The sequence below is a fragment of the Protopterus annectens genome, chromosome 3.part1, assembly GCF_019279795.1.
Source record: "Protopterus annectens isolate FY-2018-M chromosome 3.part1, PAN1.0, whole genome shotgun sequence".
Taxonomy (NCBI): domain Eukaryota; kingdom Metazoa; phylum Chordata; order Ceratodontiformes; family Protopteridae; genus Protopterus; species Protopterus annectens.
In genome coordinates, this window is record NC_056732.1 from 1,821,487,889 (window position 1) to 1,821,514,677 (window position 26,789).

Genomic DNA, 26,789 nt, shown 5'->3' on the forward strand with positions numbered 1-26,789 from the left:
AATTCTTCTTCAGATGTCTCCTGGTCCTCCTGTTTATCCGTACTTTGGGGACTTGTTCCATGATGCTGTGATATAACCTGTGTTAGACCTTGTACACCAAGTCCTTCACTTCTCAGGTATTCTATAATTTCAGCTTCTATTTTTAACTTCTACTTTACTAATCTTCTGTTCTATATTCCCTTGTGATCTTATTTTTTGTATTGTGACATTTCCCTTATCTGGATGTCTTTGCCTGTATTTCTCTTTGAATATCTTTGGGGCTTCTTTTTTTCTATTAATTAACTTGGCTTTCTCCTCTGCATAAATAATGCACCATATCAGACCTCTCTTTCTTTCCCATGTCCATATTTCTTTTTTATACCTTTCAAAAAATGTGGTGTCAGCGTGTTCAGCAGATAACACACTCACCTCTTGTGTTAGAAGACCAAAAGGCTGTGGGTTCTTTTGATTGTTGACACTGTAGTGCAGCATAACGGAGGTGCTGCACTCTTGAATCTGCCATCCTTCGAATGTGAAGTTAAACTATGATCTAATCTGCTTGAGTTGATGGTCGTTCAGGTGGATGTAAAAAGCTCCCACAATACCCGACGGTGCGTGAGTTCCCAGATGCTGTCCTAGGATTCTGTATTGGATTGGAAACTGTTAATTCACACTGGGGGTTTCACCTATGTCCCTTATGGATAGGGCAGTCAGTTATGATCATAAATTTGTGCACTAATACAGGCTATTTCTCTCATTCTATGAGGGAACAAGGGCAAAATGTGGCTAGGCTTGTAAGGGCCCTAGGGCCAATAACATAGTAACCTCCTATGATCCTATGAAATTTTTCTTTTACTGTTTGTTATATTTTTCATACTTCCTTGGTTGCTTCCTTCTCCAAACAGCCCAAAGCTTCTTGGTCTATATAATGTTTTTCATAAATCTGTTGTATTAATGAACACAAATTTACATTTGAAACTTCTGACAGTTTTTCTTGTGGAAGTATTTTTCGTTCCTCTAATTTTTGTCAGTCTTGTTGTATATCGTCTGTCTGGAAATTCTGGGCTTCTTGCATAATAGTAACAATACATAATTTCTTTCTTATCCTCAAGAGGTGTTCAGTGTGGACAGTCTGATTATGTGTCGGGTTTGCCTTACATTTAAAATTCTTGTCACATATACCACATTTATATGGAGTCTTTAAATGGTAGTTTACCATTTCACTTTTATTCACACAACTCTTGTAACACACACTGCATTTACAGGACTTCTGCCCAGTGCAAATATCATAATATTGCCTTATGCTATCTTTCTGTACAAGACCTTTGCCACGTGTGGCACAATTACAGGTTTTCTGGATACTGTGGCTATTCTGATGTCTTTCCATATTGCTCTTCGTTATAAAACTCTTGTCACACTTGGAGCATTTATAGGGTTTCTGATCACTGTGGACAAATTGATGTTGCTGCATGTTACCTTTCTGAGTGAAACCCTTGCCACATGTGGTACATTTAAAGGGTTTCTCCCCAGTATGGACCTTTTGATGTGTTACCATGGTACTCTTCTGTGTAAACCTCTTATCGCACATAGCGCACTTATAGGGTTTCTGTCCAGTGTGGATACTCTCATGCATTTCCATAGTTCTCTTCCATACAAAACTCTTGTCACATATGGTGCATTTATACGGTTTGTGCCCAGAATGGACATGCTGATGTTGCTTCATGTTACCCTTCTGTGTAAATTCCTTGCCACATATAGGGCATTTATAAGGTTTTTTTGCCATATGGATGTTCTGATGGCTTAACATAGAACTTTTATATATAAACCTGTTATCACAGATTGTGCATTTATAGGGTTTTTCTCCAGTGTGACCAAGCTGATGCCCTATTAAGTACCTCTTATCTGCAAAAGTCTTGCCACAGACATCACATTTGTGTGGATTCTGTTTGGTGTGGGTATACTGGTGTTTTATAATATTACTCTTCTGTACAAAGCCTTTGTCACACACAGCACGTTTATGTACTTTTTTGTCTTCATTCTTGATATACTGATGGTCTACCAACTCTGTCCTCTTTGTGAAACATGTGGCATGTATGTGAGGTTTAACTTTTCTCTCATTAGCAGGTACAACATTTTTTTTTAGCTTCTTGCTGGTGAAAACAGGTTCATCTGTTTCCAATGTATTCATCTGATTTTTCCCACTATGATTCCAAAAGCCACTATGAAGACGTAATGTGTTGTAGAAATTAACCCGTTTGCATGCTTTTTCCTCTCCAGGAGTTTTCAGATGCATTTCAAGTTTAGTTTTCTGTACAAAACCATCAGTGCTTTCCACACAGTTAGGGTACTGGTTTTCGGTTTGCTCCTGGTCATATCTTGTACTAAAAACCTTAGCCGGCAAAGTTTTATGACATCTGAAGTTCTTGAGCATTCCACATGATGGCTGCTGACTCTGAATTTCACTGAAATCTGTATTCATGAGGATTTAAAAAAAAAAAAACATGAATTAGTTGGAATATAATAGTTCACAATGAGGGTTTACTTTATAACTTATAGTGTTACATTCTGCATTATATGATTGACAGGACTTTAACTTTTTAATTTTATTAAAAAATGAACTGCTGCTATATAAACTTTCATTAACAAGTGTCACCAACAAAAAAGTACAGTAGTGTTAGCATATTAACTATAATAATAGATGTTTGGAGTACAAGGGTTACTGCATCAGTAGGATTTGTAATGAGCAGGAAAAATATGCCACAGACAGACACGGACTCCAAAGCCTGACTTTCACAGCTTTACACATCATCTTTAAGGGGGGAGGGATTCCTCCCTCCTTAATTCTGTGGACATCAGCAGGATGGATGGAACAAAGAACAGAAGAGCTTACGCCATCTTCAGTTCTTTTTTTTTAGAATGATTGAGGAAGTCACCAAAAAGTGCACCCACAGCGCCTGGTTATGAGGCTAAACATGAGTCATTCCCACAGGAGAAAGTACACATGTACGGTAGTTGGAAGTTTCCTCAACTCCTATATCAGTCTTCTAATTATGGTAGGAATACTGATGCAAGCTGGGAGATACGAAGGATGGGGCCATCACTGCAGTGACGATCCTTATACTACATTTACTGTTACAGTGAGTATGATCGCACGTCTCTACTACAGGTGATGTAATGATCACTGCTGTATTACCATCCACCCAGAATGGGCATACTACTAAGGCAGTATAGACTCTGTCCACAACCTAAGAATATAGGAGTAAGGTTGCAGGAGCAAACCATGCCCTGTTCCCAGAGAGAACATCCAACATATAATACCTACAGAAAGGAATAAATTTGTCCAATAAACTGCCTCACAAATTCTCTAAATATAAATACGTCCTAATAAATCTGTGTTAGCATCCAATCCATTTTACCCTTGTGGAGTGGGAATTCTTGGAGTGTCCAACACCCCTCCGCCAACAAGGACAATACACATAACATTGATATACATTCAGACATTAACCTGTGCCTGACACATTCAGCACTTTAATGTATATATGACCAAGTCTGCACAAGCAACCTTACGAATCACAAATGAGACACTGACTGGCATTTATCTACAATGTTGTTGCACTGATGTGGTAATAAGGTTTGTCACAAAGTACCCAGCATCAGACAGCAACTCAAACTGTAACAATATTCACAGTTATAGCCAAATGTACCACGTATCTCAGCCATGGCCCCAAATTATAGCATTGTTACATATGCCAGTTCAGACCCAGACCCAGACAGATAGCACTTAGAAACCCATTTTAATATCATGCATGAAACTTAGCGTATGATTTTGAAATGTGTTTTTTATGCAGCTTAGTATGTCTACATGCTCTCTGTGGTTCAGTGTTGGCACTAAACAGTCCTTAAAGAAAAGGTTTCCTATAAGACACTTGTGGAGGTTTCTAAGAATCTTAACATTCTTAATGTTCAAAACAATATTACGGAGTTTTCTCCTAATTCTAGATATTTATTCTATATAAGGAGCACATCTAGTAATAAAGTAAACATCCCCCTTGTCTTCACTAATAAATAACAGGCACTAGAAACCTCTCCTATTATGATGTTTATTACCCATAATTCTCTTATATGTGTAACTAAGAAGTGTTAATTCCTAGCCTCTACCCAATACGTAATTTCTAATTTCTATAGCTGCCTACTGAAGTTATCGTCATCTGAGCAAGTTCTATGCGCTGTTAAAAATTCACCATAAGGCAAAAATTTAAGTGTGAAGGGGAACTAGAGTGAGAAAAAAAAAAACTATTCACCAGTGCAGGCTTCATATACATTTATACGGTGATTTCAGCATATTTCATGTCTAGTTACAAATTCAAACATTCTACTTAACAATTATGCAAAATTTAAGTAAGTGAGACTAAATCGAATCATACCAAAAGGACGAAAGGTCACACAGACAAACCATTCAGAAAAAAAAAACAAATCCCAGGGGTTTGGATGTTGGTTGGGATATTTTGCAGTCATCATAATACTTATGAACATCAGTCCTAATTTTAAGCTCTGTGTTTCTAACTCTAACTGTTGTTGAACTTCTAGCCTGCTAACTGCAATCTTAATGAATACAAAACTCTTACTATTGCTGCAATCTACATACCTCCAAGAGACAACAGTGCTTTACTAAAAAATACTCTTCCCTGGTTTTCCCACAACATTCCTAATGAAACTACCATTCTAGGAAACATGAACATTAACTGGCTATCCCTGACCTCCAATTCACTAAGCTCCTTCAATAACCTACACTGATTCACCCAAGTAATCTTCACTTCCGCTCGCTTCAATAACCCTACCAGGGCACATACTTTAATTGACTGCATATTAGTTTCCAATCATGACCTCTACCAGTGACCACTCTCCTGTTATCATTCAAAGATTATCCCCTCACCATCCTAGGCCTTCCAAATTTCTAAATTGCTGTAACCTCTCCAAATTCCACCCTGATCTATTCAATAATATGCTCTCCTTCATTAACTAGACTTTCCTCTCTTACCTTCCTCTAAATGAGGCAGTACAAAGCTTTAACTCTTTCTTTCTCAACATACTCAACTTTATCACTTCTCTGAGACTCAAAGGAGTAAACTCTCTCAGCCCTCCCTGGCTATCCTAGTCCACACATTCTCTCATGCACAAGAGAGACGAAGCATGTAAACTCTCGACTAATACCAAACCTGCCACCCACCTACAAACCTATAAAACACTTGGAAACCTTACTAAAAAAACAAGTCAATAATGATAAGAAAAAATTTAATACTAAACCACAGGCAACTCAGCTCAGCAACCCCCAAAACTTCTGGAACTATACCAACCAAATCCTGCACCCTGGTAATGTCTCGTCTCCTAACACCCATCTAAACAACACTGCTCTAGAAACAGCCACCATACTAAACTCTTATTTCATTGACTATCAGTAAACTAATACAAACATCCAATTCGCCCCAAACCTATCCTCCCTCTCTCTACCTCTATTCATAACAACTCCCTCTCTCCAAAACCCATTCCCACTAACTACATAAAAAGGCTCCTCCTTAAGATCAAGCCTTGCACTCCTTCTGCTGATAAACTACCTCCACTCTTCATTAAACTAGCTGCACACTCCATTCCACACCCTATCACTGTCCTTATAAACTGCTCAGTATCTGAATCGACAGTCCCCACACTTTGGAAAAAATTCTTCACCATACCTATTCACGAGGGTGGTAATTCCACAGACCTATCAAACTACCAGCCTACAGTCATTTTACCCCCACTCTCAAAAATTCTTGAAAAAGTGTGTACACAAATACTGGACCATCTACTCCAAGAAAACCTTCTCACCCCCACCCAATATGGTTTCAGCCCCAACCACAATAACTCTACTGCACTTGTCTCCTTTATTCACTCAATATCCCTCACCAGAGATCAAAACAAACTTGTTTCCTGTATGTACTTTGGAAATGTTGTGGAAGCCAAAATGCTAGTTGTCTTTTATTGTGTGGAGTTACTGATGTTTTTATTAAAGAAAAAAGAAAAAAGTCTTTTGCAGTTTCATTAAATTCATTGGCCTTCTGAAGTGTGGTGTAAGACGAACTTGTTTCCTGTCTATTTCTAGATCTGTTGAAAGCCTTTGACACCATCTCTCTCCACCTGGTCTTTTCCAAACTATCCATCCTAAACCTTTCTACATCTGCCATCTCCTGATTCTCCAGCTACCTCTCTGACATACTTCAATCAGTCAAATGGCTCTCTGCACAATCTCCCTTCCTTTACATCACTATGGGAGCTCCTCAAGGGTCAATGCTTGACCTGTTACTATTTAACATCTTTTGTCAACGATCTTCACACATCTTGCCTTCACTCTTCCCTTATCCAGTATGCCAACGACTCCACTGTTATTACTATCTCTGATACTCTCTCTGACCTACACTTCCTCACTCAAAACTCATTTAACTCTATTGAAAACTGGCTCTCCAACAACCAACTTATACTCAATCCTAAAAAGACTAAATTACTTCTATTCCTTCCAAAATCTCTCAACCCCTCTAAATCCACCTTCACTATAACTTCACTTCACTATAACTTCACTCAATAATACTATTATCAATGTAGAAACATACACCAAACTTCTCGGGGCCATCATAGATGACCATATTAAATTTGATCTCGATGTTCGCAACTGTATAAAAAAAAATAACAAAAACTAGGACTAATCTACAGAAATAAAACATTCCTAACAAAGGAGTCTCAAATCACACTTGTCCATGACCTCCTTCTCCCTAGCATCCTCTATGGCTCCCAAATCTTAACCAATATCCAGTCCTCTCTGGTCAGCCACATGGAAACCGCCTATAAAAAAATTGCCAGGTTTGCTGCCAATCAACTCTCCAAATGTTATCATTGTCAATCCCTAAATATTCTAAACTGGATAGAGTTCCCTAATCAACTCTTTTCGCAACTGCTTGTCATTTATTCCATTCTGAATAAACCCTCATTCTGCCCTGTCATTTCCTCTATCATCCTTCCCTTTACTCCAGCCAGAAACCTCAGGTGTGCTGACCAAAATCTCTTATATATCTAGGGCCAAAAATCTATTGGCCAAAACCTATACAGCTACTTACCAGCCTTTTCCTGGAACCAGCTTCCCCTACCCATTAGAGAAATAACTAACACACACGAGTGTTCAAAAATCCCTCAAAGAACACTTACTCAACACCTGGACATTTCACTGCAAATCCCCCCTCCCCCATGAATTCCCTCTGTTCACCCTCCCCCTGTTTCTCAACCCTACTCCTCCCGGTTTTCCATCCTCATATTCTCAGCTCTTGTTTCCAACTCTCCATCTCCCTGTTACCACCAGTCCCACTCTTTCCATCCATTTATTTACTGCATCTCAGCATAGTAGCTTAGAGCTATTGAGGCTTCTACTTGGTTATACCTGTATACTTTAAATAGCCTATTTCTTGTCACCAACTGTTTTAACTCTTTCTCCATTGTTCATAGGTATGTACTAGGCTGACAGCCCTGGAGCCTATATAAGCCTAGTCCAAGAAGATTCCCTGGAATCATGCCGCCCAAAGTTAGTTCCCAGTGCTCCTGTCAAGCAAGGCCAATGAAGTGATCCCGGGTGAGCTTCCTATTGCCCATCCACTCATCAAGATTTGTCCTAAAGAGGGCCAGTGTAGTGCTCTGCTTGACGTGAATGGGACGTTTGTTCCAGAGTATGGGAAGTCTCTGGGTTAGGAACCTGTCCCTCCAGCATGTTCCGTTTATTGTGGTAATGAGGTTTAGGTCCCTGGAGTGTGTGCCACAGAGGGACTGTGATTTCTTAAGGTGCAGCATATCTAGCAGCAGTGGGTCAGACATGGCTTTGTAGTTCAAGCACAGATCACCTCTAAGTGGGTGATAAGAGACAGAGTATAGCTGACGCTTTTTGAGTCTGTCTGTATAGGGCATGTGTCTAAGGCCTAAGATCCTCTTAGTGAGGTATTTTTGTGGCCTTTCAAGTTGTAGGTGTCTAGTGAGATACATACCAAATGGGGTGTTGTATTCTACAATAGGTCTAATGAGGGACGAGTAGAGAGGGATTATGACCTCTTTCTTCCTGGATGACAAACCTTTTGTAATGAGATGTGCCACATAGAAGGACTTTCTGACTACAGTGGTAATGTGGTGACTACAGTGGTAATGTGGTTATCAAAAGAGAGGTTGCTGTCAACCTGTGTCCCCAGGTCTCTTATCACACTTTCAGTGTTTAGTGGACTACTGCCTATGTGGTAGTTCATGGGCACCGAATTTTTCCCAAAGGGAATGACAATGCAGTTTTTGGCATTGAGCTTAAGGCCATGGTTCTGGCACCTGTCATTGCTGTCTGTGAAGCCTTTTTGTAGAATGTCTACATCAGCTGGAGAATCAATAATAGATCCCAGTTTACAATCATCTGTGAACTTGATCAGCCAGAGTTCCTTTGTGTTGGCTTGAACTTCAAGAGAAGTAGATGCCAAACAGGAGAGGACCTAGGACCGATCCCTGTGGGACACCACTTGTAACTGGTCAGTAGTCAGATTTGGAGTCCGCCACTTTCACAATGTGGGTTCCATCAGTGAGCCAGTTGGCAACCCATTTTATGCCTAGTTTAGTGAGTCTATCTATGATTCCTGAGTGAGGGATGGTGTCAAAAGGTTTGGCAAGATCTAGGTAGGATGTGTGAACTACCTTGCCCTCATCCACAGCTCTGGTGACAGACTCGAAGTCTATCAGGTTGAGCAGGCATGATCTACCTTTCATAAACCCAAACTGCGTGGGGTCCAGAGATTCCCTGTCTTTATTTATAAGGTCCATGATGATGTGCTCCATAGCCTTACATATCAGACTCATCAGGCTAATGGGGTGGTAGTTCCCACGGTCTGTAGTCGCTCCCCCTTTGTGGAGTGGGATGACCGTAGCAGTGCACCATTCAGTAGGAACAAAGCCTGAAATGACGCTGTGATTGAACAGGGTACTCAGGTGTGGTGCCTGCCATGTAGAACACAGCCAAGGATATTATCAGGTCCCATGGAAGCTGTATTCCTGGCTTTGGACAGTGCATTTTTTTTTTACCTGTGTAGCCATGATAATAGGGACTTGGCATTCCTCAGGTATTGTGATAGGCCCTTTAGGGGGTGAAAGGGGGGTAAAGTTCACACTGAACCTGTTTGCCAATATGTTGGCAATATTCGTTGATTCTGTATATGTATTGCCATTGTGCTGTAACTCAGAGCAGATCTGAGTATTGCCATGTGGATTCTTTACATAACTATAGAAAGCCTTGTGGTTGTCTTTAGAATCTGCAGCAATTTTGTTTTTGTTGCTAGCTTTAGAGGATTTTATGACGGATCTCAGTTTTTTGCTATGGCTAATAAGTGAGTTTTTCCAGTCTTGAGACTTCATCCTTTTCTGCAACAGTTTTTTCCCAATGTTGTAGCTTGTTTATGGTGGGGGACCACCAGATTAGCTTCCTTTTTTTTTTGGAGGAGAGCATCTTGGCTCCATGCACTTGTGTATGTGCTCATACAGTGCATTGGTGTATGACTCAGCAGTCATACACCTATTTTCCATTTGCATGGGTGTCGTGAAGTTAGCCACCTCTGTTTTTAGAAGCCCAAAATTGGCTTTGGAGAAGTTTTTTTTTATGGTGGTTTCCTTTGGGAGAGGGGGGTGAGGGTGGGATGTGGATATCCATGGTGACTAGCTTGCAGTCAGATCTGACCAGGGAGTCATGTTAGTAATACCAGGTCAAGGATGTTTCTACCCCTGGTGGGGGCAAGAATGAGTTGGTACAGGGTGCTGGAATTAATGAATTCCAGAAAATGTTGAGCAAGTGTGTTGGTACAGGAGTCTCAAAGTATAAGGGTATTGAGTTGTACCCCAACATGTTCCAGTGTGTTTAGGAATATGGAGTGGGAGTCATGAGACATGGTGGGGGATCTACAACAGGCTACAACCTGGATTGCAGTTTTACCCAGGGTTAGTTGTACCTGAAGTATCTCTGATGCATTATGTTGTGCTACTAGTCTGGAGGTGTGCATATCCTTTATGAATATGGAGACATCACCGCCTTTAGTGCTTCGGTCCAGGTTTAGGGGCCGAAAGTTGTGGTATGAATTATAACCTGGTAGTGCTGGGGTGCTCTCCGGAGCCTTGAACCAGGTCTCGGTCACTGCACAGATGTCGATGTTCTCCATTTAAGGACTGCTTCGAGTGAAGGCATTTTGAGATTTAGGCTTCTAGCGTTGAATAGCATAACCCTCAGATTTCGTTTGCTTGTAGTGGTTATGGTGGTAATTTTGTCTTCAGGGCATTACCTAAATAAGGCACTGTAGGGGTGGCAAGGGCCTTGGCCAGTATCCAGAATGCCTGGGGTGACAGGTGCAAGCCATCTCTGGTGACGCATCAAGGTCTGTCGATCATGTCATCCCAGGCAGACAGATACTAGATCCCCTTAGAATGACACCAGCAACTTGGCCAATTGTTGAAGTCATTCATTTTCTGCTTGTACTGTGGATTCATTTTGGGTGGTGGTAGGATGCTACTCAGAGCTAGGGTCATACCTGCCTGGGCTACAAGATCTGAGAGCTCATCTTTGTCTCATTTCATGTAGTCCACTGAGGTATGTCTCAGGTCATTCACACCAACATGGACAATGACAGAGTCATATTTGTACCTGTTGTGGAGTGACCCAAGTGCATGCATTATGTGGTGCATCCTGGCACCCAACAGGCAGCTGACTGTAACTTTCTCCTTATACAACCGAGTGAGTGGGACATCAGTGTGCCGTACTACTGAGTCACCTATGACTAGTGTATTGGGTAAGTTGTTTTGCCTTATGGGATTTGGTAGAGTGGCACACTGTTTATGTGAGCTATGTGTCTCATGGTTTGTGCTGGGATGTGGTGGTTGTTCGCGTTTCTGCCTCAGAGGTCTCTGTTGTTTGGCCAGATTTTTATTGAGAGCATCAGCGAAAGTAGGTATGTGTTTTGTGTTACTATGTGAAGGTTGTGGTGGTGTATGTTCTGGAGGGCTATGTGTTGAATGTGGTGTGGTGTAGGTATTAACTTTCTCCTCTTGACTGGCTAATCTAGTCTTGGCTGGAGAGGGCTTGGCTTCCAATATGGCTATATATGTCCATCTCTCACAAGTCATAGCATTGGGAGGTAAGAGGAGAGGGTTGTCTGTGTACATGAGGCAGGTGCTACATTGCCTCAGGATGCCCAAGTTCACCAGGTTGACAGGAGAAATCACAGGGAACTGACCTTTAGACATGCCTGGATATGAGCTCATTATATTAAGTACTGAAGCCTTTTACAGGAACAATGTCACGCAAAGTGTCTGAGTCTGTACAGAGCACTGCCAAACACTGAGGGGAAACTAATACATAGACCCTGAAAATTTAAGGATGAAGTATTTAGGCAGATATTCTGAAGTTAGGAAGAAATCAAGCAGTACTTACTGAAAATAAAGAATCAGCTTGTCAAGAATGATGAAAAGAGGGGAGTCACATGAATGGCTACTGCCTGGCTACTACTAATGCTGGTCTCAGTACAGCTTCACTCTGTTGGGATACAATACTCCTTTGCTTCTTCTCTTACCAGAAGTAAAATGTTAGCGCCAATCCCAAGAAGAGAATCAGGCCACGGCATGTTTGGTGATCTACAGTCTTGTCCCAGATGATGCAAGGGTCTGCAGGCTTGTAGCCTTTTTCTGGTAGATGCCTCGAATAGCAACCAGACCCATCAGGTATGTTAAGCACAGACACTTACTCTCCAACCAGAAAGAGTCAGGAATCAATGCACTCTGCTCCTACTCTCACCAGGATCAGAATATAAACACAGATTTCAAGCTATCACTTATAAAGCAGTTATTAAGCTTTCTGGTGATCAGCAGTCTCCAGGAAATAATGTAACTGCACTCCTTCTCTCACCAGGAGAAAACAGAAGTACTAATCCCAAGATGACTACTGAGAGGCAGAATGTGGGCTTTCCAATAACTGCTGGTCTTGCAATAGATGCTTAAAGGTAAGATGAAAAAATGGTTTATCCTAAACACTGCAGTGTGCACTAGAAGAGTTAGATGTGAAAGTAGGTAACTTAAGTTTTACCTGTCTAAACAGTTTTAGTGGAGAGTCACTATTTTTAAAACAGCAAGACAGATTGAAAGGGGGTGGTCACTTTTTTATTCTGGTACTATGGAATACAGTAGGATGGCCAATAAATTTTAATAGTTGAAGGGGAGTGATTTCACAAAATGATATTCTTGTGCTTACTCACACCAACCAGTAAAAGCAGAGAGGAAATGAGTTATATGGTCAAATTAACATAAGGGGAAGGCAACTAGAAAGACAGTGGTGTTTCTGGGTGGGAAAAATTCTGACTGACTCACAAGAGACAGAGCTGTGGTGTCTCTTCAAGTTTTAATATGCAGTTAAAAGCAGAATACAAGTAAAACACAGTGTAAAGAAAACAAATCACAGTATACAAAATAGAAAAAGGCAATAAAGTAATACAGAATACAACAAATAAAAAGCAAACAAACCTTTCCTTCACAGCAAACTGTAGCAGAGTCTGGGTGAGCCTTTCCAGTAAAGCCAAAAGACAAAGCTGCCAAGTACTGAACCCAGGACCTAATGAACTACAATCCAAGCAATACGCCACTACTTCAAATCAGCTCTCTTGTACTCTATTTTAAAATATGTGACGATGTGGAGCTTTTCTCTCTGGGTCTCCACTGAAAATGGATTCTTGCTCAGTTGGACTTTCCTAGTCAACGAATGTCAAATAAATAAATAAATAAAAATATTTACACCACTTCACATCTTTCAAATTCTGAATAAGATTCCAACTATCTCTTTATGTAGGAGGGTAAAGTTATTACTATTGTTTGTAAGCAAAAATCAATAACCAAACAGACCCTTTGCAAGGGCCCCCAATCTGTGATAGTTATTTATCTATCCCTGTTGACTGGGAAATTCTGAGTGGGACAGGTACCCTTTTTCAGTGTAGGCCTGGGGAGAGAAGCCCCAATATGCAAATCCATAGGCAATATACAGGTATATTTTCATTTTCTACACTGTAAATATTTTCATCTTAGATACATACACATTTTTGCATACATAATTAGGTCTAACAGATGTATCATACAATTTGTGACTACAGCAAGAGGAGAAAATAGATTCTCCGTGCATTTGTATAAGGCTGTAGCACACAGAATTACACAGAAAAATAAGGTGAGACAAAGTCGTGGTTGTAGTATGATGAGGGAGAACAAGGATTAAGTAGGAGAAAGTAGTTAAGGAATATAATCAGAAATGCACACCAGCAGCCTAACAAACTCAGAACCTTAATAACAAAGCAAAAACTTGAGGATAAAAGCAGCCACGACTTAGCACTTTTGTCTTATATAAAAGACATCATCAGAACTGTGAAACAGGAAGTAAAAACAGTTTTTAAAGGAAATTTATAAACACCCCCCAAAACACCCAATCAGGTGAAAGAAACTACTAAAAGCCTGGGAAAATCTTAAAGAAACAGTAAATGCAAAGTGAATAACACTATTTACAACTTGGAAGCTATTATTTTAAGTTCACGGATGATTAAAAATGCCATCATTAATCCCTGGCAAGTGTGTGGTGTCTAATCTAAGTTGACACAACATTTCACAGTGCAATAATGTGCTCTTCCACTCCCCTATATAGGCAGCTGCTTGTACTTGTTCCAGAATAAAAAGGTTGAAGTTTTTAAAACCTACATAAGATAGAGAATGCCTAAACAAGGGGCCTCTTACCATCAGCCTTCTGTATACTATAAACATGCTGATAAATTCTTCCATTGAAAGGCACTGTTGGTTTTGCCTATGTAAAACAATTGACATTGGGTGCAAGCCACAATGTATACCACCCTTTTGGAATAGCAATGAAACTTGCCAGCTTTTACATATTTCATGATAATGTCCAGTAAGGGACCTATGTTGTTCTCAATGTAAGACACTGGGGACATCTCCCACATTTCAAGTTAACCAAAAGTATGGAAACAAGATTAAGACAAGGTCCCTCCAATAAATTTTTGATGTTAGTCTTCCTTTTATATGTAATTGTGGACTGGCTATTAACCAACTGCTGGGTCCTTTAGTCACCGGAAAGAAAATGCCAGGTTTTGCAAATAATCTCTTCAATATTCTTAAAATCCAGGGAATATTGAAGGACCATGCTGTTTCAATCAGTGAATTTATTAATGTCCTTCTGGTAAAACCTAGTAGAATTCACCAAACTGCACTTTATAACAGCTGCACACCTCTCTGTTTTCCCTTCCAATACCTCAGCTTGAACACTGCCCAAAAGGGATCCTCAGCCTAAAACATGCTTAAAGGAATGAGAATTCATCCAGACAAGTGGCATAATTGGAAGTCAGTCTAGAAACTCTGATAAATTGACTTTTCACAATTCCTTTCCTTTGGTGAAAAGGCTGATTGTGAAGGACAGAAATAAATTGCAATAGGTAGGCTTACTGTATACCCAGGTTTCTAAACAAGCATTACTTGTCCTTTGGATATCAATAGCCAACAAGTTTATCTGCTGCACATCCAAATGCAAGTAAACTTCAAAAGTTTGTACTAGCCCCATCACTTCCATTTATAATACCAAAAAATCATTGGTGATGCCCTTCCACGTGAATAATAAATTGTCGAAATATCTGAAGTAACCAAGGCAACCAATAAATAATGGCACTGTGATGCCCCAGCACTGACCCAGTAATTGAGGAGCCTCAATCCTCACCGCTAGTAACAGAGAGGGATGTACACATTGGAAGAATGACAAGTACACATACATTAAAGTACAATTTCCCTTAAGAGCACACAGAGATCACAGTCAGTCTGGGGTTGGTTTCTGCCTCTTTCTCCAGATCCCCAGTAAGACTCCCCACTGGCACAGCTATAGGGTTAAGATCTCAGCCAAGTGGTCAAGCCAAAACCTCCAGCACCCTCTCTATCCAACCATTGCTTTGTGTCCCTGCCCAAGTAGACATACACGCATGCGCGCGCACACACACACACACACACACACACACACACACGGACACACAGACACACACATGGACACGGACGAGCGCACACACATGGACGAGCGCACACACTTGCACGCACGCACGCGCACACACACACACACACACACACACACACACACACACACACACACACACACACACACACACACACACACACACACACACACACACACACACACACACACACACACACACACACACACACACACACACACACACACACACACACACACACACACACACACTTGCGTGCGCACACACACACACTTTGAGATTTGACTTGTATACAAACACACAGACACTCCTGGGAAAGGCTGGCACAGGTTTACTAGCTACATCCCCTTCTGCCCAGACTACAAGTTAGTTATCACTGCCACCGACCACTACTTATCAGCTACTCTAAGGCACTTACCAAGGATGTCCAATCCTACTGTATAATGTTACTATTATCCAAATGGTAAGTGTGACCAAGAGCAAGGGTAATGGAGTGGCCTACACAGTGTCACCAAATACATACACAGTACTCTAAGAGCTTAAATATCTCTAAACAAACCAGCCACAATTAAAAGGTTTAAATATATCTAATAATAAATAAAAGAACAAGAAAATACTCAAACAACACATTAACTACAGAGTTCAGAATCATAACAAAACAACATTGCAGGACAGTCTCAAATAAATAAAGAAAACAACTAAATTAATCTTTACTATATTTTTAACTATATCTAAACGAAATTACTTACTATTAGAGCAAAGCAAATGCAGATGAGTGCTGAATGGATATTTCTAGGTCCAAGACAAGATACAAAATGCACAATCTCTGAGAGAGTTCCCAAATTAATATCAAAACATTAATGCTGGGTTAGCCTGGATGACATCACTCTTTGTCACCTGCCTTCAGTTCCCAGGCTAACAGAAACTTGAAAAAAATTTAACATTTCTCTGCGAAAAATGCACATCTCTCAGATGTTTGCTCAGTACTGGAAGTCGTAAAACAATTCAACACGTTTACATTTGAAACCTAGTAATTATTTCTGTTTCAAGACAATAGGAAAACCTCTAGCTTTAGATATCTAGCCATTGTGTTTGCTTGCTGCACTGAAAGTGAGATAAGAGAATCACAAAACACTTTACTTTTCAACTTCGTTTCTTAAAGTTTTGCAAGTTAACTCTGTATGTTCCAACTTCTGCTATTAAAACATACATTTGCACAGGTACATAATTTATATACATTCTGTTCTTTTCTAGTAGGGTACACTGTGGCTACATTCCTGAAGCCAAGTACATAACACACAGTTCTCTTACATTTGTAAGACAAGGATATGAATCAAATTAATATTCACAAATGACATATGATTATTTACAAAATTCCAGACAGCTGGACTGGCAGTATTTCCCTGGTGTCACAGGCACCTTAAAAAGACTATCAAGTTATCACTTGAGGAGGATGGGATTTGCAAAAATGGGGCACATGCAGCCCCCATCACTACTCCTGGAAGTTGGCTGTAATATTTACCACCAAAGCCCATGAAGTTATTTAACACAATGGCCATAAAGTCCTGCACACGTACATGAACTTGTTCTGAAAGGGCCCCAACTGTCTCGGCTACTTCTCCACACCATTTCAACCCCTCATCATGAGAGATAACTGAAAATAAGTTTTGTCTGTGACAAGCAGCAAATAAATAAATATTATCAACATTTATGTGATATAATTTATTGAGCAGGTCCCAAAAATCCCTGATAATGTGAGGGAATGGGTGAAACATTTTCTTCAGTTTCAGATCTATAACCTTCACCAGCGGTTCTGTGATAGAGCCACCTGCGGCCAAAATGGGCTTTAAAGGAGGGTCCTCAACATTCAAATGCACTTTTGGAATTCCAAAAATATTAGTAACCACTGGATTGGCCATGGAAAGAAATAAGAAGTTATGTACTCACCATAACGTTCCATCTGAGTAGGTAGACTTCATTTGTCTGCAACCTTTGGGAATCGGATCCGACCTCGGATCCAAGCCGGCAATCTTTCATAGCTTAGATCCGAGCTCCTAGCTCCTCCCCTTCACCCATAATCCCCTGCCAACCCTGACTGACCTCAGATCAAGTTTGCCCATAACCAATAAGGCTGAAAAAGGAAACTAACTACCTTCCTTAAAGGGCGGAGTAAAAACTTCTGGCCAAATAACATCCAAAGGTCAGGGGGAAGGAGGGTGGGATGGTTGCAGACAAATGAAGTCTATCTACTCAGATGGAACGTTATGGTGAGTACATAACTTCTTAATCTGAAGTAGTTAACTTAATTTGTCAGCAACCTTTGGGACAGAGTCCCCAGCTACCTGTACCTTGGGCAGCCTTCATGGAAGGATGTTCCGGAGCACTGCAGAGCCAAAGGATGCTCTCCCTCTAGAGATAATATCCAATTTATAATGGTTGATGAAGGTATGAGGTGAAGCCCAAGTGGCTGCTGAGCAAATATCATCCAGGGGTACTCTAGATCGAAAGGCAGCAGAAGTAGACATGGACCGAGTAGAGTGGGCACGGACTCCCTGAGGTGCGGGCTTGCCAGAACTTTCATAAGCCAAAAGGATGCATTGTGAAATCCACCTAGACAAGGTGACCTTCGAGACAGATTTACCTAAGTTAAATTTGGCAAAGGAGACGAACAACTGGTCGGATTGTCTATGACCAGCCGTCCTATGAATGTAAAAACGCAGATGTTTATGCACATCTAAAGAATGTAGTTTGTATTCTCCTTTGTTCTGGTATTCAGGAAAGAAAACTGGCAGATTAATGGATTGGTTAATATCTGCCTTGGAAGCAATCTTAGGAAGGAATGAGGGATTGGTCCTGAGGTAAACCCTATCCTTGTGGAAGGTCAAGTAAGGAGGTTTTACACATAGGGCTTGAAGTTCAGAAACCCTCCTAGCTGAAGTAATAACGACGAGAAAAGCTGTTTTCCATGACAAATGTTTGAGATCCGCTGAAGCTGCAGGTTCAAAGGGGGAAGCTGTCAAGGCCTGAAGTACTAAAGTCAAATCCCAGGGAGGCACTACTTCCTTTATTGGAGGTCTGAGTAGAAAGGTGCCCTTTAGAAAGGTCTTACATAACTTCGTGGTGATTAATGGACCCAGTTCATGTCCCACATGGTAATGAGAGATAGCTGCTAGTTAAACTTTGACTGTGGAACAGCTAGCCCCCTGATGAAAAAGCCCTGAAAGGAAATCCAAATACGGTGGGCAACGGAGCTGTGAAAGGGTCTAGGTTCTGACGCTCCGCCCAAATAGTGAAACGTCTCCATTTACTCCTATAGACTTTCCTAGTAGAGGGCTTGTGTGCTGCTAGGATAGCTTTAACTGGGGAGGAGATACCGGGAGTCCTAGCTATGAGTGGAACTGAAGCAACCAAGCTGTAAGCTTGAGATTGTCCAGGTTCGGGACTGGAAGGCCTAAGGGGTGGGAAATCAGATCCGGAAGGGGATCTAGAATCCAAGGCGGATTCACTAGATGAGACCAGAGGTAAGGGAACCAAGCTTGACAAGGCCAGAATGGGGAATGAGGATCATTTTGCTCCCCAACCGACTGGCTTTCTGTAGAAGGTTCAGCATCAGAGGTAGAAGGGGGAAAGCATAGAGTAGACCGGGAGGCCAAGCATGCACCAGAGCGTCTCTTGGGAATTCCCCGGCAGGGGGAATTAGAGCGAAGTAGTTGTTGCATTTCGTGTTTGAAGGAGAGGCAAAGAGATCGCAACAGGGTTGTCCCCATACAGCAAATATCCACTTCACTACCTGGGGATTGAGAGACCACCCATAAGGAGACAGTATGTTGCGACTGAGTTTGTCCGCCAGGATGTTGGACCATCCCGGAATGTGCGTTGCAATAAGAAAGCGGTTGGTGGAGATCGCCCATTCCCACACTCTCATAGCTTCTCGACAGAGTGGGTAGGACCTGGTCCCCCCCTGTTTGTTGATGTACCAGACCACCGACATGTTGTCTGACTGAACTGCAACTATTCCTGTAGGAAGAAGGCTCTGAAGTGCTTGCAATGACAACAGCACTGCCCTCATCTCTAGAACATTTATATGCAATGAGGTCTCTGTATCGTTCCACGTGCCTTGGACCGTCCTGCCCACATAATGCCCCCCCCCAGCCAAGGCGAGAGGTGTCCGTGGTCACCGTGGCGAGTGGAGGGGCCATGGAGAAAGGGCGTCCCACTTGGAGGTCTGGTGATTGTAACCACCATGAGAGAGCCCTTTTGCAAGCCTTGCTGAGGGGAATGGGGTGACTGAGAAGGTATTGATGGAAGGACCATTGGACTTGGAGAGTCCACTGCAAAACCCTCATGTTCAGGCGAGCCATGGGGAGCAGGGTAATTGCGGCCACCATGGAGCCCAGCGCCCTCAGGACCAATCCCGCCGGGGGGGCCGACGATAGTAAAATGGCCCGCACATGTAGCCTCAGGGTGTGAAGTCGCTCAGTGGTTAAGAAGGCTAGTAAGTTGTTGGTGTCTAATCTGGCCCCAACCCCGATAAAGTCCATCACCTGATTCGGGTTGAGAAAGGATTTGTCCGTGTTGACGGTGATCCCCAGCCGGGGAGCAAGGTAGAGAAAGTAATTCTTGGCTGAGCACAGTAGATGCCTTGTTGGGGCGGTCAGGAGCCAGTCGTCTAGGTATGGAAACACCTGCATTCCCTGGAGCCTCAGGTGGGCTGCTATCACTGCTAATACCTTGGTGAACACCCTGGGGGCTGAGGTGAGACCGAAGGGAAGGACCCTGAACTGATAATGACTGGCTCCTAGCTGGAAGCGGAGAAACCTCCTGGATAGTTTGTTCATCAAAATGTGGTAATACGCATCCTTGAGGTCTATCGAGCACATCCAGTCGCTCTCCCACAACAGGGGGAGAATGGATTGAAGGGTGACCATCCAGAACTTTTCTTTGGTTACTGACAGGTTCAGGAGGGAGAGATCGAGGATTGGCCTTAGGTCCCCCATCTTTTTTTGGCTCCAAAAAGAACCTGGAGTAGTAACCCGATCCAAACTGGTCTGGGGGGACGTGTTGGATGGCTCTTTTTCCTAAGAGCTGCTGAATTTCCGCAGCTGCAGCCTCCCTCTGATCGGGTGGGACGTCGGGGAGGCGTTTGGGTTGGTGAGGGATGTGAGAAAAGGGAATTTGGTATCCTCTGGATATGATGCGAAGCACCCAGTGGTCTGTTGTGATGGACTCCCTAGCTGCCAGGTGCCTCAAAAAATGTCCTCCGACTGCCTCCAGAGAGGAGCAGTGAGGCAACCCCTCAGGGTCGCTGGGTGGGCCGGTCAGAGAAAGTTTCTCCGGACCCACTATTCCTCGGGCCCCCTCTGCCTCTAGGGTGGTGTCCACCCTGTCCTCCTCTGCCATGGAAGGACTGGGAATCCGGAGCGGACTGGGATTGTTGCAACTTCCGGAACCACATCTTCTTCTGTCCCTTTTGGTTCTTGGAGAAGGACCTCTGGGGAGCAGAGAAGTGGACTCCGACGGCAGACGTCTTCCCGTCCTTTTCGCTCTGGACCAAAGTCTCACAAACGGTCTTGCCAAACAGGGCAGGACCATCAAAAGGGGTATTCGCAAATGACGTCGCATGACGAGGCCTGCTCCGCTGGCTCTAGCGGCTCCCTCTGTGGTGTGGGACAACAGCCGCATAGAGGTGTTAGATATGGACCTGAGAGTGGCCATCCGAGTGGAGTACAACCATTTGTCCTCCACTGACATGGACTCTGGGGGCAACGCAGCATACTCTTTGATAAGGTCCCGCTGCAGTCAAATAACGTGCCATGTAGTTCAGAGACCTCACCGAGAAGGTCGCTAAACTAAAAGCCCGCTTCCCTAAATGGTCCATCAAACGGGACTCCATGCTCGGTGGATGGACCGAGGGACTCTCCTGAGCTAATTCCCTCTTGGTGGCCGCCGCCACCAACATGGCTTCTACGGGGGGACCCATGCTCTAATGGGACCTCTTGGAGGGCGGACTAAGGATCTTGTCCGGGCATTTGGGGACTGGCTCCACAGTGTCTGACTCCTTCCACGCCCTAGTGGTAATAAGGTCCACTAAGGGGTCGGGCAGAGGGGACACCCAAGAGGTAGATGGGCCTGCTTCGAATGCCTCCAGGAACACTGATTCCTCCAAGAAAGTCTTGGGGGCAGACCACCCCCCCTCTTATCCTGAGCATTTCCATGATGTCTCCGAAGGAGACATCCTCGGGGGGGTGACCTAGGGGAGCATTCCCCTTCATCCAAATCCATGTCATCAGTCAAGGACTCGGGGGAGTCCACGTGCCTTCTCTTGCACTTTTGCTTGTGAGTGACGTCCTCAGGGGGGCTGTCCGGGGACGTCTCACCAGCCAGGTCCTGTTCCAAGGGAACGATCTGGGACATCGAAGCAGGCTGTCCCTTGGGTCGGGTGATGGAAGCCGGACCCAACAGAGAGGGAGTGCGGGGCAGAGCCGAAGCAAGGACCGGAGGCCTGGAAGCACTCGTCAGTGCCCTCTCCACCACATCGAAAGCTGAGGGAGAGCCGCTCTCTCTGGGATCCGAGAGCAGACCCTCGCTCGGATCCGATGGATGGATCGGGGTCGGCGCCGAAGCCATCGGATCCAGCGGACCAGTGTACTCCGACCTAAATGGAGCTGAAGACACACTGATTCCCTCAGATCTGACGCTCAACCCACTGCTCCGAGAGCCCGGATCCGACAAACGGACCTGACAGGCTCGAGAGAAGAGTCAGCGCCGAAGTACCCGATACTGTCGGTGCCGGCCCACCTTCGTCTCCAAGGCTGCTTGGCTCCGAACCCAGGAAGCAGGTCGGAGAAGGAGCTATCGGGGCAAAGAAAGGTGTCGAGCTCCCCCCCAGAGGGGGGGGGGGGAGGCAGGAGCACTCCCATCTGCAGTTGGGCCTGGAGAAACCTTCACATCATCCGGTCCAAATCTGCGTCGGAAAGGCTACGAGTCAATCTCGACGAGGCCACCGAGGCTGGCCGGGAATGCCACCTCGATGACCTTGACGGAGATCGGGTCTCTTCCTCCTCGGGGCCCGGTGAGAAGCACGGAGACCGGATCCGAGAAGGGGGAGACCGGGAAGCCCTGACGGGAAAAGACCGCTTAGCCGGGGGGGGGGGCAGAAGCGGAGGCCTCGGCCCGCCGCTTGTGGTGCTTCTCCCTCCTTTTTTCTTTCCTGGCCTCCCTTTCCTCTGGAGCTGCAGTGGGAGTTTGAGTCCCGACCGGAGGGAGAGAGGCAGGAGTGGCCGCCGCCGAAGCCGGGGAGGAGGCCACAGAAGCACCGGAGGCCGAAGCCAAATCCGGGGGGCAAAAGTCCCACTAAGATCAGCTTCGACCTCCAGTCCTTCAGTGCCCTGGGGTTGAACACCGCGCAGGTGGAACACCCAGAGGAAAGGTGTTCAACCCCAAGGCACCGCACACACCGAGTGTGGCCATCCACTGGGGAGAGCTTATGGCCACACTCGGTGCACTTGGAAAAGATGGGTTTTGGGGCCTCGGACATCTTAAAGAAAAACCCACTCATTAGGCCCCAAACACACAACACATAGAAGCTACGACCAGCGAAGGGGAGGGAGGGTAAGTTTAACTAAAAGGGTATTTTTAGCCAAAAAAAAGGGAACCTGACCACAAAACACACTCGTACACTTAAGGGGATAATAAAAAAAATTAAAAACTCTTACAAAACTCTCACAAGACCGTACGAAACCAGGAGCTCAAAAATCTAGCTGCTGACAAGAAGCGCGGCAAACTAGATCTGGGGTCAGTCAGGGTTGGCAGGGGATTATGGGTGAAGGGGAGGAGCTAGGAGCTCGGATCTAAGCTATGAAAGATTGCCGGCTCGGATCCGAGGTTGGATCCGATTCCCAAAGGTTGCTGACAAATGAAGTTAACTACTTCAGATCACATACAATTCATGTGTAATGCTGACAAATAACAGCAACTCATCAAGAGCGATCTTAATACTTTTACATGCAATGGATATTTCATTGAGGGAGACATACGGTGTGTAGGTTTGGGTGTCTCCTAACAAACTGCGTATATGTCCTTCATAATCCAGGTATCCCATAATCAGTAAGCCACCACCTTTATCAGGCTTCATACACCTTATTTCTTTATTTGTAGTGATGGCTATTAGGGTTTCCCTGTCTGATAAAAGGAGATTGTAGAATCGCTTATTTTATTTTTTTATTTTACATTTGTTAACTGGGAAAGCCCGACTGGACACAGGTCCATTTTCAGTGGAGGCCCGGGGAGATAAGCTCCAAACAACACATACATAGAATAACAGGCAATTACATGGAACATTCGTTTCATGTTGAGAGCTTTCATTGCATTCACACAAGGAGATGATACATACAGTATGGAATACATTAACAGTTCATACAAAAGTCAAACATTGAGGTATAGAGTATCAAAAGACATCTACTCAAAAAGACCTCAAGAGAGGCAACATTTCATATTCATGAAACAGACAGAGTAGTTGGGGTACAGATTATCAGCAACTGGTTTGCTGCTTATTTAAGGAATATAATCAGCTTAATGTTTACAATAGTAGATAGAAGGCAAAGTGCAATATGACCATGGGGGAATTTATTAAAGAGTAGCTATCATTTGTCAGCTGTATTACAGCTTCTGTTTTCTTCAGGATTGGAAATTGTCCAGCTGTAGATCAACATCAGAGCCAAGTGCCTTGTAGATACTGTTTTAGCAGACTTTTAAAGCATCTGTTGTTTTCTGTAAGCTTTAACTCAAGTGGGATGGAGTTACACAGTTTTGTGACACAGTAAAAACAGAGTGAGTTTCTGGCCGAGTGTTCTGAGGTACTTAAAGCTAAGAGAGAGTTGTTACTGCAGCATGGTGTTCTGTTCTTGCTGTATGGTAACAACAATTTTTTTTAGACAGAAGCAACTATCTGGCTTGTAGAAACGTTTGTGGGCAGTTGTGAGCTGAGAGTAGGTTACCTAATATAGGAGTTTTAGCTAATTTAGGTCCTTTAGGGCTGTGCAGTGGTGGGTTTTATGACAAATATATTGCAAATCTGCTATGTTATTACAGCATGAATCAAGTTTGGACTTGAGGGCATTGTTGAGATTAGTGAAGTTTGGTGATGCGTGCAATAGAAATGGGAATAAGTAGGTTGCTGTTGTGTATTTTCTTGTAGATACTGCAAGTTAATGACTTGCTCTACATAGGGAGTCTAGTACAACAGGTACTGTTATGACTCTGTCATAGTCCATGTTGGTGTGAATGACTTGAGACGTGCCTCTCTGGACTATATGAAGAGAGACATGCTTGAGCTTACTAAATGTGTGTGTCCTAGGAAGGGATGCCCCTAGCCCTAAGCAGCATCCTATGACCATCCAGAATGATGCCTCAATACAAACAAAAAATGAATGACAATTTCCTTAGTTTCTGGTGTCACTCCAAGGGGATCCAGTACCTGACAGCTTGAGAGGACATAAATGACAGACCATGATGCTTTGCCAGAGATGGCCTTCATCTTTCTCCCCTGGGCTTCAGGCTTCTAGCAAAGGCTCTTGCCTCCCCCAAAGTGCATTTTTTAGGCAAAGTCATGAGGACAAAATTACCAACGTGAAAAATTATTCTAAAAGAAATTTAAAGGTCATGCTGTTAAACTCTAGCAGCCTTAACATGAAACTGCACTAAGTGCAAAGCATTCCTCACCCTGAAAGATGCTGACATTTGTGCAGTCACTGAAACCTCGCTCAAAACTGTGGAGAGCACCCTAGCCTTATCACAAAGCCAAAGAAGGTGGAGTTTCAATATTTATTAAAGACATACACACTTCCAGGCTGGTCAAACAGTATGACACACAGGAGACACTCCAGGTGCAGTTAACTGTTGACAAAAAGACTTATTCAAATCATAGCTAGCTACAGACCCTCAGCCATGACTCATGACACTCACGCCACTTACCTGGACTTACTTGAATCCATCAAGATTCAACCCTCTACCCTGACCCTGGGTGACTAACTACCCAACCATATAGTGGAAGACATAGTCTAGCCCAAACATGAACACCCAGAGATTCCTTGACTTCATCAAAGTCAATGCACTGGATCAGCTGGTCGACAACCCCATGAGAGATGAAAATATCCAGGACTTGGGACTAACCAACATGAGTAGCCACTGTAGCACCCCTTACAGTGTCATCCTCCTTGGTAAGATATGACCAAAAAGTCATCACTTTCAAAGTCACTATCTCCGCTGACCACCCCCACCTTTCCAGGGTCAAACAAAAATCTTTTCCAAAGCTGACTACAACCTCCCGAGAGCAGGTATAAGCAGATTCAGAGCTACCCATCCCTTCAGGTGGAACTAGCACTAAATGTCCAAGCCTAAATCAAAAAATCTATATGAGCACCTATATAGCTGCATGGACTCAGGAATACCTGACAGAACTAAATCAGCTTCCTCAAGGAAGAGTAAGCCTGTTTGGTGGACAGCAGCAATAAACAAACTCTATAATAAAAGGATAAAATTGCTGTCCAGGATCAAGAAAGAGCAGGTGCTAAGTTGGAAGCAATCTCTCCTTTGTCTGAGCAAGCAAATAAGGTCACTGGTGAAATCCGCTAAGGCTTACTTCAAGTCCAGATTGGCCTCATCCACTAGACACAATCACAAGACCTTCTTCACATATGTCCCCAATCTCAAAGGTAACACCCAAATCTGATATGAACTGGTGGTCAAGAACACCACGTACATAAATTCCATAGATATAGCAAACCTGCTGGCAGACAGATTCAGTGAAAACTTCACCCCACTTTCCCGCATCAGTAAACCAGGACATCCCCAGCACCTGCCCCATCCCCTCATCACCAGGGAGCAGTCTTTAATGCCCTCTCAAAGGCAAAAAATACAGCATCCATGGGACCTGATAACATCCTTGGCTGCATCCTACATGAACTCAGGCAAGAGCTCTCAGCATCATCAGGCACCCTATTCAACTAAAGTCTGAGTACTGGCTTCATCCTACCTGGTTGACAGCCACTGTCCTGTGTATAACTGATGTCAGTTTGTGAAAACAGTGGAAAAAAACTGCCACAGTAATGTGTTTCCTCTTGTTACCGTCATAGGCATATAGTCTTCTGCCAGACAAAACAAGTTATATCAATAATATTTTTCTGCCAATGCTTTCACAGATATGTTTCCTCCCCTTGTGATCACCTTTGTTTTAACAATTTTTATTAGTCTTAAATATAAGCAACTAAACACAATTAAACACAATCAACATACTTACAAGGTCTACAATGAGCCATATAGGAGCTAAAATATCTTGTATTAATAAACTGATGATGTGCAGTCACAGAGAAAACAAAATGTATTTCAACTTGCTGCTGCCAGTCATAGCTCTTTCCATTCCAGTTTTCTGTAATAAACATATCAATAAAAAGGAATGATCACTTCTCTGGGCATTGTGTACTGTTAAAACTGCCCAGAGGTACATCTTGTTTCCTGTCAGTATTTAATATAATACTTACAGAAGAAAAACAAATGTCTCTGAAGAGCTAGAGCACCTGCTCATGTTAATCTTGCTTGCAGTCGATCTCTAGTGCTTACCTCACACAATGACAGCATACAGAATGGCTAGTCATGACCTATTACTATGCAAAAGGGGGGGTTCTAATATTTCATTACTTCTAT

At 43.3% G+C, this 26,789-nt stretch overlaps 1 protein-coding gene across 1 annotated transcript in view; it reads right to left on the reverse strand.

Annotated features, from left to right (window-relative positions):
• Window positions 1–297: 297 nt before the first annotated feature.
• The window catches only part of LOC122798703 (zinc finger protein 1-like), a 158,363-nt gene continuing 131,871 nt past the window's right edge, over window positions 298–26,789 (reverse strand). Inside the window, exon 4 of the mRNA XM_044067798.1 lies at window positions 298–2,448. Coding sequence (XP_043923733.1) covers window positions 1,007–2,448 — 1,442 coding nt within the window. The 3' untranslated portion in view covers window positions 298–1,006. The remainder of the gene's footprint in view (window positions 2,449–26,789) is intronic.